The sequence below is a fragment of the Aspergillus costaricaensis genome (genome assembly GCF_003184835.1).
Source record: "Aspergillus costaricaensis CBS 115574 unplaced genomic scaffold BO79scaffold_32, whole genome shotgun sequence".
In the NCBI taxonomy this organism is placed as follows: Eukaryota; Fungi; Ascomycota; class Eurotiomycetes; order Eurotiales; family Aspergillaceae; genus Aspergillus; species Aspergillus costaricensis.
The window spans coordinates 76,168-92,420 of record NW_020291832.1 but is presented as its reverse complement, the minus strand read 5'-3'; the positions used below and the strand labels follow the sequence as shown (position 1 = coordinate 92,420).

Below are 16,253 nucleotides of genomic sequence, written 5' to 3'. Positions count from 1 at the left end.
AACCCCACAAAGTAAAACCAATCTACCTCCACGTATCAACCACCGTCTCCCCACTCCCACATTCCGGCACAGTATACTCCCTATTCGGATCACTTTCCCAAGTCACACTCCCATCCTCCTCGACCTTAATAAACTTATACTCGAAGGTCGTCCCCACCGGCAACGACACAGTAACGTACCACTCAGGATTACTCGAGGTATAATCATCCGCGGACAACTTCACCGCATCGCTCGTATCCCACTCCCCGAGCTGGGAGATAGATCCGCTCAGGTAGATTTCTTCGCCGTAGGTGGTGGTGACTAGTTCTTCGAAGGTGATGGGGAGGGTGGTGGATGTTGCGGTGCATGATGATGAAGTAGTGGTAGTAGAAGAAGAGGAGGAGGTGGTTTTGGATGTGGAGGTGGAGGTAGCTGCAGTTGTGGTTGTGCTCCCACTCCCCCCACAAAGCGACGAACTATCAACCACCGAAGCAGGGAGAAGAACTCTAGGTAATCCCGAAACCATCGGAACAGGGATATCCCCGTTCGAGTCCACGGTCACGGACGTGCAGGTGTACGCTTCGATGAGCTCCGTGCCGGAGGTGTAGCCGCTTCCGCTGAGGGTGAGGGTGTAGCTGCTTCCGGAGGAGCCTTTGTTTGAGAGGACTGTTATGACCTGGCTGCCTGACGTGCCTTTGCGCATGGCGATGGTGTTGCTGTCTGTGTAGATTGGGTCGTTCTATTCCATTTTTAGATTTGTGTTAGAATGGGGGTTGAGTTCTGCGTAGGGGGAGGGCAAAGGGCATACCGCGTAAGTAATGTAATCCGAGTCCGCTGAGATAGCCAGTTTCCGGATCGCGTTCGTGGTAGCTATCCAGGTGTAGAGCTCCGCTGAGGTGTCGTAGCCTGATAGCCAGGTCGCTTCGCGGTTGTAGGGCACGTCGCCGCCGGAGTAGTGCTGTTCTTCGCCGGCGTAGACGATGGGGATGCCGTCGGAGAGGAAGATGTAGCTGAGGACGTTTTTGGCTTGGGAGTAGTCGGATGTGTAGCTTCGCTCGCTTGTTAGTGAGTGTAATCATAGGGTGGGGATGAGGGGGATGGAAAGGGACGTACGAGGCGAAACGGGGGTTGTCGTGGTTTTCGATAAAGTTGCCGAGGAGGGTCGGATCGGAGCAGTCGCTGGCGACGGATTTGATCATGTTGTAGAGGTCGCTGATGCTGCCGCTGGAGGATTCGAAGGCGTAGAGGAGTTGCCAGTAGCTGCAGCAATTGAGTTAGTGATGGTTTCAAAAAGAAAAAAAAAAAAAAAAAAAAAAAGGGTGGAAGGGGGATGTACATGGGATAGTTGAGAACGCCATCTAGATAGTCTTGGTATGGGCAGTCGAGAGCAGGGTTGCCGTTGTCGACTTCACCGACGCAGTAGACTCCTGCTGCTTCTTGGTAGCCCGGGAAGAAGTCTGGTTCGACTTCGAGGACACTGTCGATGCGGAGGCCGTCGACTGAGGTTTTATTAGTATGTGGCTTGGTTTTTTTTGGTTTGGGGTCGCACCTGAGTAATTGGATACAAGGTCGGCTACCCAGTCATACCAGATTGTTCTCACGGCGGTTTCGGTGGTGTTTAGGTCTGGCAGAGACACGATGGTGTCACCCTCCCAACAATCTTGAACCATGGTCAAGTTGTCCCAATCCGTGATGAGGCAGTATGGGTGGAAGTAGGAAGAGGAGTCGAAGGGGTCGAAGACGCTGTAATCGACATCGTTGCCGTTGCCTGCGTAGCCCTGGTACAGTCATCGTTAGTATTGGGGTCACTGGTGTATAGGTGAAGCAGCACTTACCATGTGGTTTGGGACGACGTCAACCATGAGGTACATTCCACGGGCGTGAAGAGCATCCGAGAGGGACTTCAGGTCATCTGCAGTGCCGAAATTGGAGTTCACATCGTATCTGCCAAGTCAGCCGCAGTCTGCAAATAAGCATACAATATGAATGCAATGAGCGCATACATCTTCTGCTGCCAGTATCCATGGTAGGCTTCACCGTCCGAAGTATCCTGGGGCAGCTGCTCAGTGATAGGCGAGATCCAGATAGCTGTAAATCCCATGCCCTGGATATAGTCTAGCTGCAGCAACAGTCAGAAGCGCCCAGCATGGATGATATGAACTGAGATACGAACATGGTTGATAATTCCTTGCCAACTTCCACCACAATAGATCTACTCACGTCAGTAGATGGATGATGAAAGTACTGCAATACCATACTTGGTCACCCGTATCGCACGTAGCTGTAGTCGAATTGTCCGCCCTACCGAACCGATCCGTCAAAAGGAAGTAGATGGATTGAGTGCGCCATTCTGCAGCTGAAAGCCCAAGGGCCAGCTTCCCAAGGAGGGACACAGAAAGGGCAAGGGTTGGAGTCGACACCCTCATAGCTGTGTATTAATGTCCGACGAAGCGACAGAAAGTGTCCCAAGCACAGCCTGACTATCCGAGAACTCTGTTCCCGATAACCATTCTTAAATATTCCCTTCAGCATGGCCCCAATTCCCTGAGCACCTTGCAAGGCAGATCAACCCTCCTACTACCTTTCTGATCACATCTGATGCTTGATGGATGCCAAGTGAAGCCGGCAATTAATCCATCAGCCAGGAACGGGCGTATACACAGTCTCTCATTGGTCAGAACTCCGATCAGTTCGGGGGCCAGGATTTAACCCTGGTCCCCTTAATTGTTGCAGAACAACAAATCTCCGACACGGACTACTCACTATTAGCTAAATACGCCCCTTAATGGGAGATGAATCAAGGCCAAACCTTGTTCTGACTCGTGGAGGATGCGACGGATTTCTCGGGCGGTGATATGCCGGGTGAACAGGGTAAGCTGCAGGTTACCCGTTAGGGCGCCTCGCTTGGCGAAGCGAGATGAATTCCTGCAGACTACCCGGGTCGACGCCATAGGGCCCTATGGGTGCGGAGAAGATATATTAAACTTGTATGTACGAAAAGTCAAAGCCCGTCCCATGTTGCACTCGAGCTGCAAGGTGATGGAGCGTTCAGCGGGATATCCTGGCCGGTGGCTTAAGCGGACAGTATTATTTACCGCATGCCCAGGCCGAGAAACTATTTTAACCGAAAGCTCGCATGATTGTGAATATCACATGCATTTATTTCAAAGAGCCGTTCGCTGATTCCAGTCACCCATCCGACCGGAGTAGGGCCTCAGCGCATCCCATACTGCTTGCGAGACTGCGGGAGAGATACGCGCGGCTTGGCTGAAGCGCTGACACATGCGCGATTTATAGTTCAGAAATTAATCAAAAGAAATATTATATTGCAGAAATAGTTGTCTATAATTCTTCTTCTATCGAATGCCAGCCTCGATGAAGCAAATTGCAGCTCTCGGATATTCCCTGCCGTGGTCATTACAACTGGTGTTTTCGGACCGTCCATGCAAGGATCGATCCTAGAAGCGAAAGGACGAGGGAAAATACTAGCAAACTGTCAATAAGGAGGTATGGGGAATATACCAAATTATACAACTCACGATAAGTGTAGCGGAGACCAGCCACATATCCTTTTACCACTACATCTCGGACATGACCCTGCAAGCCATTGATATAGCTCGTATCGGACAGCGCGCGCTCGATGATCTTTGAAAACCGTCAGTAAATACCTTCAGAAAGGAGAGGAGATACACACTTTCTTGGCCCCCGGGCCAGTCAGATGCTGTTCCATCTGGCGCTTGAAAACAGTCCCCAGCAGACTGTTGGTGACAGTCACACCCGCCGTCATGGCGAAGCTGAAGAGTAGGAAATAGCCTCCTGTCGCCATGGCGACTTCCTGCGGCATCAGAAACGCCGTCATACTGACGAAAGCAGCCGCTGAGCAGAAACCAGTACCCATACCACCGGGAATAATGTACAAAGACTCCCAGAATCCAGTGTGACCGTTCCAGCGGAGGAAAAGGAGTAGATAGGCGATAGACGCAACGAGACCGGCAAGAATCAAGAGGACCTTGAACTGGCCGGTGCGACGGATGAAGGCTCCCGCGATCAAGCCTCCAAGCGTGTTCCCGATCACGGCGGGAACTAGATGCCCTCCAGCTACGGTGGCTGAGGCTTTCGATGTCACCTGAAAATATAGCGGCACGGAGAACATCATTCCAACTTGGGCGGTGATCTGCAGCGATCCGATCAGGTAACTGGGCGTCACATTCGGCTTCCGCAGCATGCGAAGTTCGAAGATCGGCTCCGGGGCTACATAGAGTTCAACAAGAACGAAGGCGACAAATGCTGACAGACTGAGAGTTGCGAGGATTGCCGTTGACAGTGATGCCCATGCGAAGGACTGTCCTGCTTGGTCCATAATAACTGTGATTGTGATAATACCAGTGGCAAGAAGAAACGTTCCGAGAAAGTCGACACGGCGGATGCTCTTCTCAGTGACTGGATGGGCAAGCTTGAGTTTCCATACCACCAACAAAGCTGCCATAGCGGCCAAGGGCCCCTGGATTATAAACGACCTTGACCGCAAGTTAGCGAGAGAAGCGGCTACAGAGGCGCAAAGCATACCATCTCCATCCGATTGTATCAGTTAGCCATCCGCCCACTGGGCCTCCTGCGCTACGACCCAGAGTCATCGCGATGTTGATGTACGCCCGCCAATGGGCAACATCTCGGCGGGGAACAATATCTGCCATGTTCAGTGACGGTTCGTCAAGCTGTTAAGCGTTAGCCTACCTGTGATAATGATCGATCCCATCGCCATTGTTCCAGCACCCCCAATTCCGCTGATTGCACGTCCCAAAATAACAGTCGCCATATCTGGGCCAATACCGCTAGAGCAACCACTGTTAGCACGATCCAGCCTATCGGCATCTAAGAAAGAAGCCTACCTGATAACACATCCCACGCCGAAGAAAAAATACGCCCAAAGTAGCAGTGGCTTGCGACCGTAGATGTCACTCAGCTTACCGTACTATATGTCACCGTCAGTATATCCCGATCTTCCCGAATATTGTATGATAGCTGACCATCGGTTGTGCAGCGCATAATCCCAAGGTGTACGCCGTTGACAGCCAACTCGCATCGCGCAGTCGATTGAACTCAGAAGAGATTCTGCCTGTTGCCGCCATGACTAGTGTTGCGTCCGCGTTGGAGATGAATTCACCTAGACGATTGTCAGTCTGACTGAGCGAAAAGCCTAACAAGACCGTAAACCCGACATACCCAGCAACAACACGCCAATCACGGTACTTATACTGGTCAAAGCCGTCACATCTTTCCCAGGCGACTCGGGTGGATTGATCAACGGCTGTTCCTCATCGCTACCATGGCTGCTGTGCACGTCGCTAGTGAGCCCTTTTGTTATGCTGCTGTAGTCCGGGGTGTTTGCGCTGGGAGTCGCATGCTGCGCCGAAGAATTCAGGGGTGTTCTTTCATCGATATTCGCGTCCAGCGGATCTGGACTAGAAGCTGAGACGGCCATTATATCCGGGATCTCTGGCGTGTTCGAGGAGGGGTGTTGAGAACGTCACGAAGCCGGGAGTTGAAACCTTGCGTCGGCAGCATGGAAGTTCGGTGAGAGATAGAGTTACGGGCAGCAGGTGCTGATATGTTTTCTTTTCCCGGACCCTGCTTCGGCTGCGGGAAAAGAAATAATCTGTCCACGCAGTCATCCATTCCGATATTTCCGCTTATCTGGGGAATCTGGACCCTCCAGGAGCGAGTTCGAAGCATCAGTATTGGCTGGTGAAAGTGTCACTCAGAGCATAAGCGATGACACCATCGGGGGCAGATATACGATCGAGGGCTGCTAAACCGCATGAGGGAAAGCGAGTGCACGGATGGGTCAACGGACTGGGGCTATAATAGGGGAAGAAGCAGAAGCGCAAATGAAGTGGTGGAAGAACCAAAGTTGAGCTCATTGAAGTGGAGCAGCACGCCATGGCTGCTCCCGATGGCGAACCCATGGTGGGTGGGTGGCCTTAGCGCCTGGACCGTCAGGAACACCCGACATTCGGCTGTCAGTCATTCAACTCGACATTGGAAGCATGTCAAAACAAAGGTTAGTTATAAGCTTGAATGAGAGGAGATGTATGTCATTATTCAAAAATCCGTGGGACTGTTGGAGGTGCGACCGATGGCGACATTCCGCTTTGATCACGTGTGTACTTTGTACTGCCAGCAAACCATCTATACCAAAGGAGTTTTGTCAAGCTTAGTCTGGAATGCAATGTCATGTCGACGCATTCTCGCTGCATACCCCTTATTTACTCTCATCAACCCAATAGTATATGCCGAGAACGTCGACTATTGTTATCATGAGAATGGACTGAAAACAACATTGGTACCATGTTACAGGATGATCTGTAAGAAAGATATCATTGTCCGACCAAGCCGATTCGTTGGCTGGGAAGAGCTCTCTAGATTTGGCCGTAGTAGTCTCCCTCCATCGTAGAAGAAGATCGCCTAAACAGATCATTGATCATGGCAAACTGCTATATTTTCACCCCCAATAACCTCGTCTGAGACAATCCAGCTGGACCAATCCGATATACCTCGCCCAGACCCCAGAAACAAAGAAGTTCGATACTGTTGGGTTATAGTCCTCATCTTTGCCGGATCGTCTACCGAAATCCTGTCTTGGCCAGGTTGTTGATCCGTTCCCTCGTTTGTTTCAGGTGGAGAAACCTTATCCCCTCATGGATACTTATGACTTCAGTTAAATTAATAAAGAACTTAAGCAGATCAAGCAGGATGGCGGCAACGGTATATGCTCGCAGCCCATAGGGGCGGGTGGGAGATGAGATACGGTCCCTCAAGTGAGAAGTAGATTCACAACATCACATCACCCACTAGGGCTAATGGGCAGAGGCACTAAGACTGAGAAGTGATATAATATTGTAATGTAACCAATTAAGCCCTTGGACAACACGAGAATAATTAAAGAGGATTTTCTAGATTTATCGCATAGCGGAGTCCATGAGCTGTTGGTCGTAGCATTTGAAAAACAGAATAGCGCGGAGTCAGTCCCCTGAGAACCTTGCCAGGAACCTCTGAAGGAACAGTCTGTGACATATGCGTGTATAAACCGGCTTATGCCCACGGCGATGCCCAGATGCTCCTTGATCTCTGGAGCTTAACAGATGGATCTCGGATTTAGTCTTTGTGCAGGGAGTTGACCCACCCAGTACCCGCCAGCTTGTCATATTGGGTGCTGACGCAGTAGTTGTTAGTAGGCAGTGTTAACTATAGCCTGTTCCTGCTGACACAAGGAGATAGGCTAGCCTATTCATGACTTCACGGGGTGTCATCTGCTTAATATTTTAACGAAGCTACTATGCAGCATCTTGGAATGACTGGTGAAAGACAATGGACGGTGTGGAGGGTAGACGCCTCAGGCGACCAGATGACATTCTTGGCGGCGTCTGTGCTCACGCGTCGATCTCTGCCTTTTCCTTTCACCCCCCAGTTATTCAGCCGAGGTCTTCCTTCAACCTTGCAACTATCAACTTCGTGCGACATCCCTTCTTTCAACGACTAGACATCCATCAACCTTCCCATCTCATCTCACCATCGCCTCTCACTGTAAAATGGCAGACATCACGATAACAGAGAGCGAGTTTAAACTCGCGGACGGAACCGTCCTCTACCAGAAGACCTGGTCGGTAAGGGCACACACCCTCAATCACATGTCAAACATCCCATAAAGTCACCGATATCCTAACCTCTCCACCAGCCCGCTGCCCCCAAGGCCAAACTAGTACATTTTCATGGCTTCAGCGACCACATCAACAGCTACAATAACTTCTTTCCCTTACTAGCACGCCGTGGTATCTACTGCACAGGTATCGATGAGCGTGGCTGGGGCCGATCGGCCCCGAAAAAGTCCGACCGGGGAAACACAGGGCCTACCTCCTTGGTCCTGGCCGACATGGCCGCCGTCATCAAGGACCAGCAGACTAACGTCTTCCCTGAGCTCCCCTTGTTTATCAATGGTCACTCCATGGGTGGTGGATTGGTGGCTACTCTCGCCTCGACCAAGGAGTATCAGCCGCTGGTGTCCTCACTCCGCGGAATTATGCTTTCGGCTCCGTTGATGGGTCTCACTCCCGAACAGACTCCTAGCTGGATCACGGTATTCGTGGGCCGGCTGGCAGGCAAGCTTCTTCCCCGCTTCCAGCTCGTGGAGAAAATGCGGGTAGAGACGCTGGTGCGCGATCCGGCAGTGCAAAAGAGCCTTGCAGAGGACCCGTTGAACCATGCCACCGGCACACTCGAGATGTTTGCCAATATGCTGGACCGTATGATGGAGCTGGATCAGGGCAAGTTGACCCTTGTTGATGGAGTGCAGTCGGTCTTTCTCGCCCACGGAACTGGGGATAACTGCACCAGTTATGATGCGAGTAAGAGATGGTTTGAGCGCGAGACGGCTCGTTTCCCTGAAACGGCGAAGATGCACAAGTCCTACGATGGATGGAGCCATGTTTTGCATGCCGATCTGCCGGAGACTTACCCGATTTATGCGGAGGATATGGCTACCTGGATCCTTGAAAAGTCTGAGGCTTAGCCACTCACTTCTTAGAAGAGGGAGCACATGCCTCCATACGCGGGGCGCTGCCAATTGGCAAGTCTGAAGTGTCAGCTAGCATCATCGTTCGCACAATTGTTGCATCTGGCATTACCGTTGGCCGAACTTTATCATCTCGGGTCTATAGTATATATTATTTAGTACGTTTGGGTCGTGCATTCTTTGGTTGATCTTTTCTTCATTTCGGGGTTATGGTATATATCATGATTTAATGTTTTGGGCGATGGATCAACAGTGCAGCTCACCAATTCATGTCATCAGAAGTTTAGAACAAACAGCTGGAGCTGGCCTGTCGAGAACTTTTAAGATCACCGAGCGGTGTAGGGCCGTGTGGCTGTGCCTGACTAGAAGACAAAGAGAGTGTAGATCCCTCTTTCACCAAAGTTTCACAACACGAAGCCAGAGACAGACTAGCAGCAAGATCCCGTCAAAACCAAGGCAAAGGATGCCGGCTAGAGTGAAAGGGGAAACGCAGACCCTTAAAAGTTGCGGCTAAAATGCTGCTTACTGCTTCTGGTCAAGCTTTGGACCCCACAGGACCCCTCAGCCTCGTTCCGTTTTCTTTCAAAAGAATGCCGTAGGGTCTGGATTGTCTCCTGTCAACAATCTCAGAGTTGTATGATTCTTCTTCAAAATGCCTGTTCACAACCCGCTTCCCTCATCTTTACGAAGTACGTATTGATTTACTTTGATGTTGGCCTGAATGTTATGAATCGTCTCAGCTCTACGACAATCTGCAAAGGCACCATTCATTGCGTAACTCGAAACTAACAAAAGTTACTTGACAATCAGGCGAATGCGAAAAAGCAGCTCAGATCATCAACTCTTTCACAGATCCCGATGGCTTCAATAGCCCGGGACGTACCATCCCACGAAAGCTACTCGCTAGTGCCAAGGTATGCATTGAATAAGTGCTCGCGTCGCCACTACCTTGACTCACATTTCAAAGGGTCTCGCCATCCTCACAGTCGCCAAAGCCGGGTTCCTAGGGTCAGTGCGCCTTGGCTCTGGTATCCTCGTTGCACGTCTACCCGACGGGTCCTGGTCTGCCCCATCAGCCATCGCGTCCGTGGGAGGTGGCTTCGGTGGACAAATCGGTGTTGAATTGACAGATTTTGTGTTCATTCTGCAGAGCGACCATGCAGTACAAACGTTTGCAAAGCTGGGAAGCCTAACTCTGGGGCTCAATGTCTCACTGGCAGTGGGACCGGTCGGGCGCAGTGGAGAGATTGCGGGCGTCGTAAGCACCGGTGGTGTCATGGGAATTTTCTCGTTCGCGCAAACCAAGGGCTTCTTTGGTGGCGTGAGTGCAGAGGGGGGCATTATTTTTGAAAACAGGCTCGCGAACCGAAAACTGTACGGGGATATTGTCAAGGCACGGGAACTGCTAAGCGGCGACATCCCTCCGCCTGTTGAGGCTAACAGGCTTATGCAAGCGTTGCAATCCGATGTCTTCTCTGGTCATAGGTCAAATTTTGATTGTGAACAGGCATCAAAGGAGCCAACTGCGGAGACGGTTGCCATGCCACCGCAGTCACCCTCGTCTGAGGTAGCTGAACGAGTTGCTGTAATGTCGTCTGTGGCGCCTAGCGAAATTCATGAGGCACCGCCATCGGAGATCTCTCCTGTCGAGTCACCGTCAGTAGCAGTGGCACCACAGAGACCAGTTGAGCTGCCTGGTTCGATCCAAGAGCTGGACTCCACGCCTGCACAACCCAGACCTGCGGATCAGCATAGCCCCGTTTCTGCTATCTCCACTACTCACAATACTTGATACCCTTGACTAGCACTCGGAGAATGGACTCCGCAGATGCTTTATGTAAATTGCCGCCCATGCATGACAGCAGCAAGGCTAGGCTGTTTCTGCTGTCGGAAGCCATGATACAAGGGCGCTTAATTAGGAAACTCGCAGACGGGGCCAGATATTCGCGTCGATTACAGCTGATTAGCGACGACTTTACACCTGCTAATATACAAGCATGAGAAAGGGAACTGAATAATTAGCAACTACGAATCTAATACTTGGAAATTTAATGTCTATTCTACCTTTATACCACACGGGTCCTTAATAATAATAATGCGCATGCTGAATAATCTTCGGGGCTAAGATACGTTCCAATTACTAGCAAACCACTAATATATCATTCATATAGAAAGGGTAAAATATCAAACTCATTGACTAGTAAGTTCGCAAGGTTTCTCTTCTAATGAATTATACTATTGCTATTAAGGAACTAGAAACAAATAATAAACTTAATAAAAGTAAGTATAGGAGAAAGCATTGGTTGGACTTATTTATAAATTAATATATCATTTCCATGATTATCTATATTATTTTTTATCTCTTCTTAATTAGTATTACTTTGTGGTATTGAAAGTGGGACGTGAAGATCCACCTGGAATCACGAGATCAAATATGTTTTCATCTGCTGGTACTACTAAGTAGGCATGGACCAGTATTTATTGTTTATTCAGGGATGGTCTTACTCGTATTAAAGTTATAAAAGAATAGAATGAATAGCTACCTCTCCTGATATAGCACCAGAAATATCTTCAATACAATTTGGCTGGTGGTGATAAGATCCCGCTACAGCTTCTTAATGACTAAAGCCGGGATGAGTCAATCATTACCAGGGTGTTACTTCCATGACATTCGCACCTCTAAAGAATAGAATAAAAGTATGACAGCAAGGATTGCGAGGCTCAAGTCGAAATCCAGGAACACATCTTGGTTGGTCGGGGTAGTCCAATAGAATTTACGGGTGATGTTACTTTGTCCCACCTACGGGTATCACACCGTTTCACCAACCCTACCCGGCGCAACATGCCGATTCGATGTACGGGTTGCAACGTGCCAATGTAGCTGGGATAGCCGCCCCTAATTGTGGTAGTGTAGAGCTAGATTTAGTCAGTGACTGTGAACAAAGAAATTCCGGTTTCTTCCTGTCCCGTTGGTTGGAATTCGATGCGTTTCGCGTCTACTGGTTCTCTTTATCTCTCATTCTCTTACCGCAACATCTCACACTGCACTCTACGATCGGGGTGAATATTACTGGAATGTATATTGTACCAATAATGTCTATTCACGTTTAGAGGCTACCTATTCTCATAGCCAGGTTAATCACATGACGTATTCACACACCACCACGTGAGGCTTGCTTCCTGCCAGCGCTGGATCATTCTTTGGAAGGGGGTATGGTAACACTAGCAATTGAATATGCAGTAACTTTCGTTAACATATTATTCACCGTTCAGGTCGCGTTGTTTGAGGATCGGTGAGGGAGCTGGCAGACATAGCCATTGTGATCAGAACCTCCAAAGATCACAAGGATTAGACCCTTTCCCTTACAAAGATCAGAAGTTCCTATACGTCGCTCAATCAGCACTTTAACACCATGGGCTCTATCGCGAAGGAGACCTTGTATCTCCCGGTTGTTGTGGTGGACGAGATCATCGAGTATCTCGACCTGGAAACCATCAAATCCCTTCGATTGACCGACAGAACATGGAGCCAACTATGCTTGGGCCCACGCTTCAAATCCTTTATGCGCCACCAATCTACTGATCTGGCCCCACGGAGTCTGAAGTCCCTCAGTGCACTCTCCCGCCATGACATCCTGCGCCCAGCTGTCAAGGATTTGACCATAGTCGCCGCAGTCTACGACAGTTTTCTCCTCCAGAAGGTTCTCAGAACCAGCCGATGCGAAGATGAAGATAGTATTCCCTGGATAACAGCAAGAGATTGTACACTGGATGAGGTGGTCCAAGCAGAGGCAGATCTAGCATGGTTGGAGGAAGAGTCCGCGAGACACCAACTCGCCCATGAAGATCACGCCGTGCTGACTCTGACAGCCATATTAAACAATTTTGGAATGCTTAACTTCATTGCTATGGAAGCCAAAGTCATTTATTCACCACGGCCAGATTTATTCAGGTCCCGAGGTGACTGGCATGCTGTTTGGTGCAAAGCAACCCAGGTCTATCACATAGCCATGTCTGCTATTGCAAAAAGCACCATCGAACTCAATAGCCTCACAATATTCAAAAGCCCAATACGCTCAGCCATTCCAACCAACGAAATAACCGCCCAAATGCTTACCCTCGACACAGCCGCTTGTCACTTTACCTCGGGTCAGTCGATCAGGAACTTTTCAATAGATCTATCAACGCGAGTAGATGCTGATCCAGAGAGACTATCGAAACGGAAAGCCGAAATGGAACGATGGGAGCGTGAAACCCGCCGAAGCTGGCACGGACTCAGGCCGGGAGCTCTTCTTGCGAGTCATGATCCCGAAGTGAACTTTGAGAACAACTATCCTGGCGTCGCTCGATTACTGCAGAACATGCCAAACCTAGAAACCTTGACCCTTAGACTCCGTTGTACAGTGATTGGGGATGTAAGCCTATACCATCGGCTGTTTGAAAACATTGCTAGCAAGGTCCGTCTTCCACGGCTGAGGAGACTCCATCTGCTCGGTATCTACGCCACTTCAGACTCCCTGATAGAATTCCTACGCAACCATCCCGATATCGAAATACTGTGGCTCGAGAAAGTGAACCTTGTCTCTGGGTTATGGGAGCCTGTCTTCACGCGCATCAGGGAGATGCCGTCTTTGACGAGGGTTGTTTTGGCGAGTATTTCCGAGGCAGGTCAGACTTTGAATCTAAGACCAGCCGAAGACAATGACGACCGCAGTGACCCGAGCAATACAGATTACTATTTGTGTACAAGGGGTGTCTTTGTTCACAGACGTGAATTTGACCAATGTGATATCCAGAATGGATTTCAATTTAGCACAGAGTATCAGGGTGCACCCCAGGGAACACACGGATTCACTTCATTTCTTGTATTTGACCAGGAACATTATGGACTCCCTTAGTTAGGCTTTAGTGCTTCTACAGTTTCATCCGTATGCATACACCGAAGCAATACAATCTTTCATTTTGCTTTAAAACTCTTCGATTGATCCTCCTTGTCCACTTCTATCATTGCTAACCTTAAAGAGATTTTTGGCTCTAGTGTAACCACATAGCACCAAGGATTAATGGTCTTGCGCAAACAGTATCTTCCCCACAAACAACCGTTTCACTAGAAAATGCATGTCTGTCTCGGAAAGGTTTTATGAGTGTCAAAAACTCAAAAAAGATCGGGCCCGAACCGCGATTCGAACGCGGGGCCTCCTGCAATTCAAATCCCGAAGCAGGAATCATACCACTAGACCATCCGGGCTGATTTGAAAATTTATAAGCTGTATATGCTTTATACGCAGGGAGAGAAAATAGTAAGCTAGTTACAACAGAAGCTGTCTGGAAGCGACAGACAAAACCGGGTAAGACAAGAAATGTAGGTTTTCTAGCCTGGACAAATCCGAAAAAATTATCACCCTGGCTAAGGGTAAAATGGCAAGCAAGGCATTTCTTGTTAGTCATACGTGCAAATAGTAACATTATGTTCGACGATATGCACAAACACAATGTCAGAATTTATTCTCAACTACAACAGCTACATCCTTTCCCTTGTCGAGCATAGTGTGATGAAAAGTACCGGTCAAGGTGGCGTTCCAAATGACCCTTACATCCTGTAAATATTTCCTGATTCTATTCTACATGATGCTGGAATGACCTGGTAGTGTGTGCATCATGCCATTGGGGTTTTAGGTTGGGGGCCGATTCACGTCTCGCGGCAATATGAGGCATTCACCAAAGCTGGAATCGGTAATTAACTACACTCCAATGACTATTTTCAACCAATCCATTTCGCTCGCAAACTTGAGTTAACTCGAGCCCTAATTAACCCTCAACGAATGCTTGAATATCGTTAATTCCAGTAAGATTCACGGCTTTCCCTGTGCGTAGCTGTCGCTTATACCTATAAGCCAGTGCTACGATCGGCACAAACCGTTCACAACTACCCAGTATGCTTGGCAAATACATTCTAGAAGATGAGCCAGCTGCGCAGAGATCAGAGAATGCTTGGACATATAACCCCAGACGGGGTCTGCGATCGCTACTTAAGAAAGACTTCCCGAAGTTGTTTCTTAGCCAAGATCGTCTCCTGCAAAGTTCAAGATTTAACTACGACGACTTCATTCCTACCTTCAACATGGAATGCTCTTCTTCTGCAGCAATGACCCCGGAGTCTAACGTCTCCTCCTCCGTTTCAACCAATGATACACTGTTGTCAGCAATGTCGAAACTATCAATGGAAGAAAAGAAGGGTCAGAGTACTTCGAAAGCCCTGAACCAGGAAGACTTACTAAAGAGACTTCAGGCAAAGTGCCACTCACCGGCTCGTCTGAGGACCGAGGGCTTGGTCACAACTCCATGTCCAAAATCAGACAGTCCCCAATGGAAGGGGATAATCCGCTTGGACCTGTTCAAGCGCACACTGGGTGGCCATAATCATCACCACAAGGGCAAACCTGGCAATCGCACAGCTAGAGACGCAGTGGTCATTGACTGTGAAATGGTGCAAGCAGAAAAAGGACGGCGAGTTATCGCCTATCTCGCTGCCGTGGACTTTCTAACCGGTGAAGTCCTCGTCGACAGTTACGTTGATCCCCAGAGGAAAATATTCAACTGGTGTACTCGCTACAGTGGAATCACGTTTAGAGCTATGAAGAAGGCCAAAGCTAACGGCGATGCCTTGCGTGGGTGGATGGGGGCGAGACGGGCCCTGTGGGACTATATTGATAGTGATACCGTGCTGATTGGGCACGATATAAAGAATGATTTGAACTGCCTCGGGATGATCCATTCCAAAATAGTCGACTCGACTATTCTAACGGCAGAAGCTGTGTTTAGGCCGAGATGGGAAACCCAGCGATTTAGGAGGACTTGGTCGTTGAAGACGCTGTCGAGGGTGTTCCTCGATAGGTCTATCCAAGATGGTTCTAAAGGGCACAGTGCGCTGCAGGATGCTGTTGCCACGAAAGATATCGTTATTTTCTGCCTCGAACAGCCTGAATACTTGAAGAAATGGGCGGAGTTCGCAAAAGGAGGATGGGAGGATATACCCGATGACTTCGAGACACTGAAATCTATTGTCGACGATGGTGTGCAAATCTCGGATTACCTATGAGGTAGACTTAACTACTATATATTCTACTTCTGAGGTACGAGAAACTGCTATGGTTGATGTTGCCGTGATACATGGTATCGATTACAATATTGGTCAGATTTGCCTTCGTCTTTCTGACTATCATTTGCTCGGGACTCATTCAATACTTCTCTTGGTTATTGTGCGGCGCATGCTAGAATGGTCACGAAAAAAGGTGTCGAAAGATATTATTTTGTGTTATGTGTTATGGACTTATCCTATTGTCCTCGACAAAACTGATTTTCTACCGACAAAACACCAACTGATACAATAGACAAAAGAGCTAAAATTCAACGACGCAATCTTCCCTATCATCACCCTTTTGGATGGACTTAATCCTAGCCATCCAACATATCTCTGCAACCTTCTATTATAATATCTATGACTCACAATAATTCGTAACCATGTAAAGGGTCCTGATGACAGTGATCTGTGCCTTTCTGTTGCTCCGGGCTGGAGTAACCGATCTAAGTCTAATGAATGTAGAAAAGGATCCTTTTTAAGCAGAAGCAGATAGTTGATTGTGTCTTGTCTAGAGTTATCTAATAGAAGATAGTAGAAGCATTTTTGTTATCTTCTAATTGGAAA

The 16,253-nt window shown here is 48.8% G+C and overlaps 6 protein-coding genes and 1 non-coding gene across 7 annotated transcripts; 4 read left to right on the top strand and 3 right to left on the bottom strand.

Annotated features, from left to right (window-relative positions):
* Window positions 1-22: 22 nt before the first annotated feature.
* BO79DRAFT_201041 (putative alpha-amylase) lies at window positions 23-2,405 on the bottom strand (the record flags this gene model as incomplete). The annotated part of the gene is made up of 9 exons (XM_025681534.1): window positions 23-718; window positions 788-1,028; window positions 1,093-1,239; window positions 1,316-1,478; window positions 1,529-1,757; window positions 1,815-1,923; window positions 1,983-2,098; window positions 2,153-2,191; window positions 2,238-2,405. 9 exons carry the CDS (start codon window positions 2,403-2,405, stop codon window positions 23-25), a joined length of 1,908 nt encoding a protein of 635 aa, XP_025536170.1.
* A 991-nt stretch (window positions 2,406-3,396) lies between these two features.
* On the bottom strand, window positions 3,397-5,461 carry BO79DRAFT_273383 (multidrug resistance protein Fnx1; the record flags this gene model as incomplete). Its single annotated transcript, XM_025687508.1, has 8 exons — window positions 3,397-3,464; window positions 3,519-3,624; window positions 3,674-4,496; window positions 4,546-4,666; window positions 4,714-4,811; window positions 4,869-4,951; window positions 5,007-5,143; window positions 5,203-5,461. The coding sequence occupies 8 exons, from the start codon at window positions 5,459-5,461 to the stop codon at window positions 3,397-3,399; spliced, it is 1,695 nt and encodes a 564-aa protein (XP_025536169.1).
* Window positions 5,462-7,501: 2,040 nt separating this feature from the next.
* On the top strand, window positions 7,502-8,825 carry BO79DRAFT_239876 (acylglycerol lipase). Its single transcript, XM_025684963.1, has 2 exons — window positions 7,502-7,643; window positions 7,715-8,825. The coding sequence occupies exons 1-2, from the start codon at window positions 7,569-7,571 to the stop codon at window positions 8,543-8,545; spliced, it is 906 nt and encodes a 301-aa protein (XP_025536168.1). The 5' UTR covers window positions 7,502-7,568; the 3' UTR covers window positions 8,546-8,825.
* Window positions 8,826-9,188: 363 nt separating this feature from the next.
* On the top strand, window positions 9,189-10,507 carry BO79DRAFT_179307 (DUF500 and SH3 domain protein). The gene is made up of 3 exons (XM_025680026.1): window positions 9,189-9,237; window positions 9,359-9,462; window positions 9,516-10,507. The coding sequence occupies exons 1-3, from the start codon at window positions 9,201-9,203 to the stop codon at window positions 10,338-10,340; spliced, it is 966 nt and encodes a 321-aa protein (XP_025536167.1). The 5' UTR covers window positions 9,189-9,200; the 3' UTR covers window positions 10,341-10,507.
* Window positions 10,508-11,961: 1,454 nt separating this feature from the next.
* On the top strand, window positions 11,962-13,446 carry BO79DRAFT_231517 (uncharacterized protein; the record flags this gene model as incomplete). The annotated part of the gene is made up of 1 exon (XM_025684167.1): window positions 11,962-13,446. One exon carries the CDS (start codon window positions 11,962-11,964, stop codon window positions 13,444-13,446), a length of 1,485 nt encoding a protein of 494 aa, XP_025536166.1.
* Window positions 13,447-13,716: 270 nt separating this feature from the next.
* On the bottom strand, window positions 13,717-13,796 carry BO79DRAFT_t201. The gene has a single exon. It is a non-coding gene; the product is annotated as a tRNA-Pro (tRNA).
* Window positions 13,797-14,483: 687 nt separating this feature from the next.
* Window positions 14,484-15,647, top strand: BO79DRAFT_258333 (uncharacterized protein; the record flags this gene model as incomplete). The annotated part of the gene is made up of 1 exon (XM_025686297.1): window positions 14,484-15,647. One exon carries the CDS (start codon window positions 14,484-14,486, stop codon window positions 15,645-15,647), a length of 1,164 nt encoding a protein of 387 aa, XP_025536165.1.
* Between the last annotated feature and the right edge of the window lie 606 nt (window positions 15,648-16,253).